Below are 10,192 nucleotides of genomic sequence, written 5' to 3' on the forward strand. Positions count from 1 at the left end.
TTATTTTTGTTTTTGTGACATTTACTCCAGCATTTTCCTGTTGCTACACAAAGGATTCTTGCAAATAGTCAAGCAGTATTTGGGTGGCTCTTCTTGGCTTCTGTTTAATTTGTTACGTTGCTCATAATTTGTTTGATAGTCATAGGTACCACAGCTGTGCATAACTTCATGTTTGTGCAGCAATATGTCATTAAAATAAATGTGGTATGTTAATTTTCTGAAGGTTTTATGAAACAAAATCCTGTGCCAAATTGAGGTCATATCAACTGAATTCTGAGTTCTGCCAAGAAAGATGAATTCTGGGACCTTCTGTGCCTCCATTTCAAAACACTGTGGCTGCAGCCCCTCCACAGAGCAAGTCAGGCAGATAAATGTTTTTAATATGCTGTTGAAGGATGGATCTCTTCAGGATGTCAGGATAAAATCTCTCTGCTAGAACTGAAGCACACAGAAAAGTAATTTTCTTCTATTAATTCTCACTTCATCTTGTCTCTATATCATTCAAAGAGTTTTGCTGTATTTTTAACAATTTTGGATTCTTTCTCTTCCAGCAGCACTGAATTGGGCACCCCTTGTTTTTAGTGAAGAGGCCAAATTGTGTAAAAGCAGAACAGCACTGCAGCTCTTAGTACATCCTTCTTTCAGCCCGTGTTCCTTTCTTCTTGTGTTTGCTCTTTCCCACTTTGGCCCATCTATTAATGAGATCTCACAGAAAACTAATTTCCCTCTCAGCTTCAGAGGCTGAGAAACTTTTATGGCATATTATTTGGTTTTCCTTCCTGTCTGGTGTGCTGATGGACACCACCAGTGACTTAGCAATACATGATACATACAGTTTTTCAACCCATATGTTTTTATTACACATGTAAACTATATAAATATATTTTATATTTATATATACATATATTTAAAATGTATCTCTATGGCAGTCTCTGGGTATTTTATTAAGTGCTGGCTGGTTACAAAATGTCTCCAGGTGCAAAGAGGGCTCAGCTTTGGCTGATTTCCTGTACTTGCTTAAAACAAGTGTCAAGGAAATTGTGGACCAGAACCTTCCTCACCTGAAAGCTCTGTTGAAAATTGTGGTGTCAGTGTTTTGACTGGGGAGCCTCATCACCAGCATCACAGATTGTGACCATAACAAACCTTAAATTGTCTTTTAAGAGAGTTTTGAAGTCCCATGTATTTTGGTCATCTTTTAAAACACAACATAAGCAGCTGAGTGAGCTTTTTCTACAGAAAATGCTTGTTAGGCTTGGCTTTGGTGGGTTCTGAACAGGCAGGCAAAAGTTTGGTCATCACAGCTAAAAGATAAACATCTACTTCTGGCAGAAAATGCTGTTTCCTGTCACATGCCCTTCTTTTATTGTTTGGTAGTAGGAATAAAAACAGTATGAAAATTGTAAGAAATACAAACAGACTTCTTTTGGAGTGGATCCTTGTTCTGGGCAGTGGGGAATTTAGATGTGCTAGAAGTGGATGAACAGAAAGAATGTACTCTGCAAAAAGTTGATCTCTCTAAGGGCAGCCTAAAGCAACATTTTTGAAAGTACTTCATATTTTTGTGAAAATTAACTTCAAGGTCAACTTAAGTAAAAGAAGAAAAAGTTACTGATTGACTGGGGGAGGATGAATAAGGTAAGGCAGTGATGTTCTCTTTATTTCAAGCAATACATTGCAAACCAAAGAGGACAGAAGGTAAATTATTAATCTGTGAGCCCAGGTGAGCCTTTGTTTTTCTTTTGCAGCTGTGTTGGTTTTTGTTTTTTTTTTCTGGTGGCCAGACTTTCCCTTTCAAGAGTTTCCATAAACATAAAAGATACACACCTATCTTACATACTTTTGAAGTTGTAATTTCTAAGATTAGTGTAACAGGGTCTGGCCATCTGCAAGACTTCTGAGGTAGCAACAGAAACTTGTGCACCTGGTTCAACTGTAATGCAAGGGAAGGAGGCACCTCATGTTTGGGGGCTTGACATTTAGCTGGTTTGCCTTGGGGGCTTTTTCTTTGTATGGAAGGAAAATTTTCACAGTAATCATGGTGGGTTTTTTTGTGAAGTTTGTTGTTTAAAGTTTAGGTCTCAGTGTATCTCTGTTAGATACTGTGTGAGCTAAGTTGAGGTGGTTTTGAATCACTCATGTACTGAAACTGTACAGTCCTCTTAGTACCAGTGTTATTTTTAGTTTCAAATAATGATTTTTTGTAAATCCCAAGGAATCCCTATATATTGAACATTTGATAATAAATGTATTATGGAGATTTCTTATCAGTCACCTTTCACTTGAAACAGAAACACAAGAATGCAAAATATTTCCTTTTCTGCTGTGGAACAGAGCTCTGATGTGTGACCTCCTGTGGCCACCCAGATTTGTTATGGAGTGGTTGTGTTGAGCCAGAAAGCAGAAAGACTCTCTTGAATATGTGCCTGCTTCTGATTATGAGAGGGTACCCTGGCACAGAGGAAGTCTGTCTTCTGAGTCATTGATCTAAACACATTTTGTGCTTCTGACCTGGTTTTGAGTGTGCTGGAGGACTTTGGCACTTTTTTCTGAAATGATGTGCCTGTGCCACAGAAAGTCCTTTTCTGGCTAACTCTCATTACTGCTCGAGCTCACCATTTACACTGTGGGCATATACAGTGGTTGGAGGTAAAAACTTCTGAATTGCTAATTCAGCAAATGACTGTGTGAGGAATGACAGTCTGTCAGTGGATTGGCTTGAATTAAATAACTCAGGTTAACAGTTATACTGAAGGCAAGCCCTGTGATGAGATCTCCTCAGCTCAAAGAAACAAAGGAATTTAGCAAGACAGCTCTTCCCTTGTGCACGTGTGTGTGTTGCTTTAGATTGTTTTCCTCTTTCAGGACATAAAAAAAAAAAAGCTTACCTAGACAATAATAACTCTTTACAAGTTAAAACAAGAAACTGGAAAAACACAGCCTTCTCTGTGAGGAGCTTATTTTTAGTTCATTTGTTCAGGATTGAGTAAACTCTGAGATGAGGCATCGTTAGTCAGATTATTCATTGTAAATTTTAGTAAAATGTCATAGCTTAGAAGTTCCTGTACAGGCAAATTACAGAGTAGATTATTATTTTGAAATGGGTGTGGTTTGTGGATGTGATTTCCCCTACTAGGAAATATCCAGAGTAGTAATCAAAACAAAAGGATTTTTCAAAGAAGTAATTACCTTTTAAATGTCTTGCTAGGCATTTTTTGAATAAGACATTTAAGAAATATCTTCATAATTGAATCTTGATGTATTGAGTCCATATCTCTAGCACAGCATATGCAGGATTGCACAGACTTGGTACCTTATCACGTTTAACTGGTAATATATAAATTTGACCCACTCTTTGAAACATTTTCCAGTCTCTTCTAGCTTCCTTTGCTACATTTTCCATCACATTTAGTATTGCAGAATCACAGAATAGTTTGGGATGGAAGGGATCTTAAAGATAATCTAGTTCCAACCCCCTGCAGGAGCAGCTTCCACTAGATCAGGTTGCTCAGAGCCCCATCCATCCTGGTCTTGAACACTTCCAGGGATGGGGCATCAGCAGATTCTCTGGACAACCTGTTCCAAGGCCTCACCACCCTTAGAGCAAAGAATTTCTTCCTGATATGGAATCTAAACCTGCCCTCTTCCAGTTTGAAGCCATTCCCCCTTGTCTGTCACTACAGGCCCTTCTGAGAAGTCCCTCTCCAGCTCTCCTGTGGCCCCCCTAAGGCACTGGAGAGCTGCAAGAAGTTTTCCCAAAGCCTGCTCTTTTCCAGGATGAACAATCCCAGCTCTCTCAGCCTGTCTCTGTAGAAGAGGTGCTCCAGCTCTCTGATGATCCCTTGGCCTCCACTGGATTTGCTCCAACAAGTCCCCATCCTTCTGATGTCCCAGGCCCCAGAGCTGGACACAGCACTCCTGGTGTGCTTCCAGGAGCAAAGCAGACCTGCTGCCCACGCTACTGTTGAGGCAGCCCAGGGTGTGGTTGGTTTCTGGGCTGCAAGGGCACATTGCTGGGTCATGTTGAGGTTTTCATCAACCAGCATCCCCAAATCCTTCTCCCCAGGGCTGTTCTCAATGCATTCTCTACCCATTCTCTACCCAATCCATACTCTACTCAATCCATTCTCTTCTGTTTGTGCTTGGGATTGTCCTGACCCCAGTGCAGGACCCTGCACTTGGCCTTGCTGAACTTCATGAGGTTCACACGGGCCCACGTTTGGAGCCTGTGAAGTCCCTGTGGATGGCATCCCTTCCCTGCAGCATCTTGAGCAGCACACAGCTGGGGATTGTCGGCAGACTTGCTGAGGGTCCCAGGGTCCCTGCTGCTGGCAGAGGTGTCAGTGCCAGTCCCAGCACTGACCCCTGAGGAGCACCGCTTGTGGGGGGATAGAATATAGGGAAATAAAGATGGTGTAGAAAGTAATCTTCTCCCTAAGGAGCTGCAGCTGGGCCAATTAGCAAAGATTAGGAGCAGGCCTGACTTTACCAGGCCACAGCTGTAACCAATGAGAAGAAGATGCTATAAAAGAGTGGGGTGGCTGGGTGAGAGGGGAACTGGAGTCAGTGGCTGCTTTGTGGAGAAGAAAGAGTCAGTGCTCTGAGGAGCTGCCCATGAGACAGTATCAAGAAGATATGGAACTTTTGCAATAAGGAGACAACAATATGAAACCTCTGCAATAAGATGACACCACCACTTGTCCCTGGTGTCTCTCAGACATCAGAGTGATGTCTGCAGCTCTGAGTGTGACCATGCAGCCAATTCCTTATCCACTGAGTGCTCCATCCATCAAATCAATGTCTCTGCAGTTGAGAGACAAGGCTGTCCTGCTGGACAGTGTCAAGCACTTGGCACAAGTCACAGATGACATCAGTCACTCTCCCTTGTCCACCACTGCTGGAACCCTGTTACAAAAGGCCATCATGTTTGTCAGGTGCACTTTGCCATTAGTAAAGCCATGTTGGCTGTCACCAATCATCTCTTTAATTAAGTCATGTTGGTAAAAATAACCTTCTAGAATAAAGAGGAAATGCCATTTAATTTCCATGTGTAGAATTTAATAACAATTGAGGGTGGGTGCCACCTCTGATTATTTCACCCAAACCCCTGTTCAAAGCAGAGGCAGTTTCAAAATTAGATTTGGTGGTTCAGGCCTTATGTAATCATGTGCTGAGTATTTCCTGGGGTGGAGATTTAGAAAGTTGTCAGGAAAACCTGCTCCAATGCTCAGTGCTGTGATACATTTATAACTTTTTGCCCTTTGAAGTAAGAGAAATCTGCCATGCTCCTCTGTCCTTTTCTCCCTGTCCTTTAGATGTGAACCTCTGAGAAGGACATGGCTCTTCCAAACATGTAAATGCCCATTAGGAAATTGTGGATTGGAATTAGGTTCCCCCTTTGTGTGGTCCTCACCAGTCTGAACAGATCCTCGTCTCAGCTGGTCCTGCTATGTGCTTCAGTCCCCAAGCCATGTGTGTGGCCCTTTAAGTATTTTTAAATGGATATCTATTTAAAGCTGTAATCAAATGCATGTTTGTTATAGCATCTTGGCAAATGGATAGACCAGACCCTGTAACAAGCTTCTCTTCATTCTTTGATTTCTGTCATTAATGTTGGGGAAAGTGTGAGAACACCCTCTAAAAGGGTATGTGCTAAAAGGGATCTATTGTATAAATCCACACAGAATTCAGAGAATGCAAAATAGCAACTACTCTGTGGGTATTCATCCTCTGTTATTAATACAGGCAAAATGATTCAATTAAAGCACTTCTGTTGAAAATACTTGTTCTTTCAAACCCTTTAATTGCTTGGCTAGCTACAGGAAGACTAAAGTGTAGAAAGTGTTTGGTAGAAGATCGTATTTGAGTGTATTATACTGAATTAGTCTCATGAAGCACTTGATTTTGTGAGATATTTTTGTTTTAGCTTTTGAAGGGGGTTTCTGTTCTGGTAAAAACATTAATCATGCCTCAACTGAAATGCTGTGCATATTTTTTTTCTTCCTCAAGGGTGATGCAGTGGGTGACAAGCCCCTGGAAGTCCATGCTGCTTCAAATAAAGAGCAGACCCAGAAGTAGAATGCTACATCACCTGGCATCAAGCAGGTAAAGGATAAAGACTGGTAAGAGTTTGTGGCTAAGCAGCAGAGTAACTGGGAAAAGCTGAACACTTTCAAGTTTGACTTGTAGTTTTCTTCATAATGATTAGGAGAGTGCAGACAGATAATTTTATTTGTCCTAAAATTTGTCAAGAATATATGCACTCCCTAACACTATTCAAGTTAAGAAATCTAAATTCTTCATCTTTAGAGCATAACAAGTAAATACATGTGTGTTTGAAGGGTTCTGAATTAATTGAGGAAAGCCTTGTCTTTGTGGTGTTGGTTAGTTTTGGCCTTTTATTTTCTTTTTTGTCTTCCCATTTCTGCCTTCCCTACCAGAAACCTCTCTGCCCTTTTTGTCATGCTTGCACAAGTATTAGGGTGGGGAAAGAAACCTCTTCCCTGCTGATGAGTTTTCTCTAAAGATTTGTGAGTGCCAGGGTACAGCAGTGCCTTACAGCCTGTAAAAGTCCATGATGTGCCTGACCTTTCACGTTAATGCAGCTCCCAAATGAGTCCTGTTGGGAGCAGAAGATGCAGGAAATGAAGGCAGCATTTTCCAGGCTCTCCAAGGCAGAAACTCGAGTTGAGATACCAGTTCTGACTTGGCCTCAGGGCTGTGTTATGAACTCAAGCAAGTCCTATGGTTACAGTTTCTAGAAAAGCAAAACAGAAACATCCTCTTGACATTTTGTCATGGTTTGGTTTCATAGGATAAAAATTGCTCTGTATTTGAGGCTTATTACAAATAATTATAACATAATTGGACATAATTTAGCACAAAATGTCAGAAGTCTGCTCTGTTATCAGTTGATAATGAATGTCTCTTCTGAACATGTTTTCTACTTGCTTCTCTTTGCCCTCTATTATTTTTGCATCATGTTAAAAACTTATTTTTCATCAGAAAGTGATCCTGGCATTGTTGGTACTCATCATTTTTGTGTGCAGTATTGCATTTACCAGAATAATCTTATTTTTTTTCCTTGCTTCCAACCTGTGTAAATAGAGTCCAGATCTGGCAAACTGCATCAGTTTTTTTCCATGCCCCAGCATCAGTCACACATGTTTGCAGATGTGGTGGAATCACCCATCTGCTGAGCAGCAGTGTTCCACTGCTTCATGGGCAGCTTTAAAAGAAAACCGGGTTTTTAATGTTAAAGTGTTTTAATTGTTATTGCTAATTCTCACAACAGCAATGTGAGCTTGTTGACTGGCTGATGTACTGAGTACCTTAGCTTTCCCTTTAGAGCTATGAATATAAAGTCTTTAAAAATACATGTTTTCCAAGTAGTTTGTAAGATAGTCATTTAAAATAAAAACTAAAAAAATAATGGAAGGATTATTGAACATTTTTTTCTGTAAAGAATCCCAAGAGAACTGAGAGGAAGAAAAGCCTCTCTAAAATTCACTGAAATATTGTTGTGCTTCTTGTCAGCTAGGACAGAGCTACTAAATGATAAAAACCCAAGAAAACTGAACTTTTGTTTGTGACACTGCACAAATATCAAGGTTCAAACAGAAATCCATAAATAGGTTTTATTTTCTTTTAGAATTTCTTGCTATGAATAGAATTTTTTTATTCACTTTTTGAAATGTCAGCCTTTTGCTTCAGGCACATTTTCCTTGTTTGAGGAAGGTTTTAAGAGAGTGAAGATAAATTGCCCAGGAGCTTGAAGAACCTGAATGCTCCTGGTTTTGAAACCTCCACGCTTCACCTCATGTTGTTTCTGGAGGAGGCACATGAAGGGAACTGCTGGATTTGTGACCTAGGGCAAGCAGATGGTGAAAGTTCAATTCAGTATCGAGTTCAGCTGCTCTGCGGGGGTGGCAGTTTGTTACTTGTGCTTGAAATCAAATCCTGTCATTTAACTCCATACCCAAGTCCAGATGTTTTGTTGGATTTGGGTGATCCCAAAGGTTGGAGAACATTGCTGTGATCTTTGAAAAGACACATTTTTTATTTTGGATGAGATCAGTCCTAAAAATCTCACTGCATTTTCAACTGTTGGGAATATTCCTAGTTGAATGTGGTTACTAAAATAAAGACAATGTCATTTCCTCCATGATTTGCCACAGCATGGGTCTCTGAACTGTGAATGGTCAGCCAAGGACAAAATCATATTGGGTTGAAGACAACAACATATTTCTCTGTTCCAAAAACCAGCAGCACTGCACCTCCTTTATTATAGTTTGTCATCAGAAATTATATGCAAACTTCAGCTCAAACCACATCCCACTGTGGAAGAAAAAAATTTTAATTTTATCCAGCTGTTGTATTTGGGAGTTGCGCAGAAGTGACAGGGTTTTGTGTTTTTCCATGAAGATGGCATATCTCATTTTCACTCTGTTCCAGATCTACATTTATGTAATTCCAGTTCTTTGAGTTAAATTGTCCTAGTCTTGCTCCAGATTAAATAAGCTTAAGAAAACATGCATTTGATGGGAATTTAAAAGAATTCTTTTTGAGAAAGTTGGTTTATTATACAAGACTCCAGTTGGTGTTTGGTTTGTTCTCTTTTGTCTTTCCATTTAGTTCAACTATGGGAATGGAGTCCTCTAGAACAGACATGATGATTAGTGCTCTAATGTCAGTAATATGAAGAGTTAAATATCTCTACTGCAAGCAAATTGGTTTTGAGAATGTTCCTCAAACAGATTTTGATCAACTTGCCACATCAAAGAAAAAAGTTTTGATTACACTGTAAAAATGAAAGGGCCTGTGATAAATTTAATTCTGCTTTCTCCCTCCATTCCTCTCCCCCTTAACCTCTGTCCCCTTTCTTTGGTTATAGGTGAATAAAAATATAGATATGAGCAACACTTTCCCAAGAAAAAGATGAAAACCACCTGAATCCATTTTGAATGTGACTAATCTGCCTTCTGCCTCAGGACAGTCTGGTGATCTGCTGCTCGGGTTGCTGCTGTGAAAGGACACCCCATGTGTTGGGTCAGTCCTGAGACTCTGTCCTCTGTTCTGCAGTGGCACTCAAGGCTGCCCATGCTTGTCCCATTGCAGGATCAACATTGCAAGTAGCGAGTCTCAAAATCCCTCCGTCTCTTTATTATTTATATATAAAATAAAATTCCAGTTACAGAAAATGTCTGGGTTTTCCCCTCCTCCTGTCTTCTTTAAACTCACGGATGTAATGTTTGCACAATCTGAGAGGTTCTCTGGGTGCTGTTGACAGTGCCTGTATTTTTTACCAGCGAGGAAAGCTGACAGTAGTAGGATGTTTTGGCTACCAGGAGCTCACAGAATTGGGGATGGGAACAATTACAATGCCTCTTGTGTTTTGTCTGAGTCCCCCCCTCCTTTCTATACACGTCCTCTGCCTCATCAGTGCCAGCAGGAGGTGTGTAATGAAGCATCTGTGAGTTCCTGTGTGCTGGATGGATGGGAATGGAGCTGTTAATGCTTGTTCTTGTTTTTGCTTGAATGAGCAGCACAATGGGAACCAGAACGTCAACGTGGTGGGAACCAGCTATAGAATAACTTGGCTGTTTCCTTATTCCCACCCAGGGGAGGGGAGGGGAGGAAAAAGTGATGTGGAGGGAAATACAAAAGGATTTCCAGCATTTTGAAATCTTTGCACAATAAAACCCTTTCATCATTTGCTGTCATTTCCATGAGTCTCTCTTTGGGGGCTTGATGCATTACAAGTTACTGTAATCCAAGTGGCTCAGAGCATTTAAAGCTGTGTTGGTGAACCTTAAATGCTCCTTAATTAATCAGTGAATATGAGGAATGGGGGAAGGATAACATGAAATATGTGTTTGTGTGATACATTAACTTTCTAAAAAGAGCAGGGAAGAAAATGCAAAGTAAATCAGATTCAAAATGCTTGTAAACATCTTTGTTATTCCATGGTTAGGTATTCCTGTTATTGCATGGTTAGGTATTCCAGCTGAGCATATTCCACAGACTTCTACAGAAAAACAAACAGACCTTGTCAGTGTGAATGCCAGTCTGTGTGGGCATTGTAAAACAGGCCAACTCTTTTTTAGTACGGGCAATAAGGCATGTGGTTGCCTTAGGCAGAAAAACAGTATCTCCCAACATGTTCAGTACATGTTTTTATGATTGTTTTAGG

The 10,192-nt window shown here is 40.4% G+C and overlaps 1 protein-coding gene across 3 annotated transcripts in view; it reads left to right on the plus strand.

Annotated features, from left to right (window-relative positions):
- Positions 1 to 9,722, plus strand: part of APOO (apolipoprotein O) — a 29,430-nt gene extending 19,708 nt beyond the window's left edge. For 2 of the 3 annotated variants that reach the window (XM_064707167.1, XM_064707180.1), the window contains exons 8-9: positions 6,010 to 6,105; positions 8,894 to 9,722. In XM_064707167.1, the coding sequence (XP_064563237.1) occupies positions 6,010 to 6,078 (69 nt within the window). In that variant the 3' untranslated portion in view covers positions 6,079 to 6,105; positions 8,894 to 9,722. Of the gene's footprint in view, positions 1 to 6,009; positions 6,123 to 8,893 lie in introns of all 3 variants that reach the window. The other variant, XM_064707174.1, reaches the window with a different exon arrangement.
- The last annotated feature ends 470 nt before the right edge of the window (positions 9,723 to 10,192 follow it).

The sequence above is a fragment of the Zonotrichia leucophrys genome, chromosome 1 (assembly GCF_028769735.1).
Source record: "Zonotrichia leucophrys gambelii isolate GWCS_2022_RI chromosome 1, RI_Zleu_2.0, whole genome shotgun sequence".
NCBI lineage: Eukaryota > Metazoa > Chordata > Aves > Passeriformes > Passerellidae > Zonotrichia > Zonotrichia leucophrys.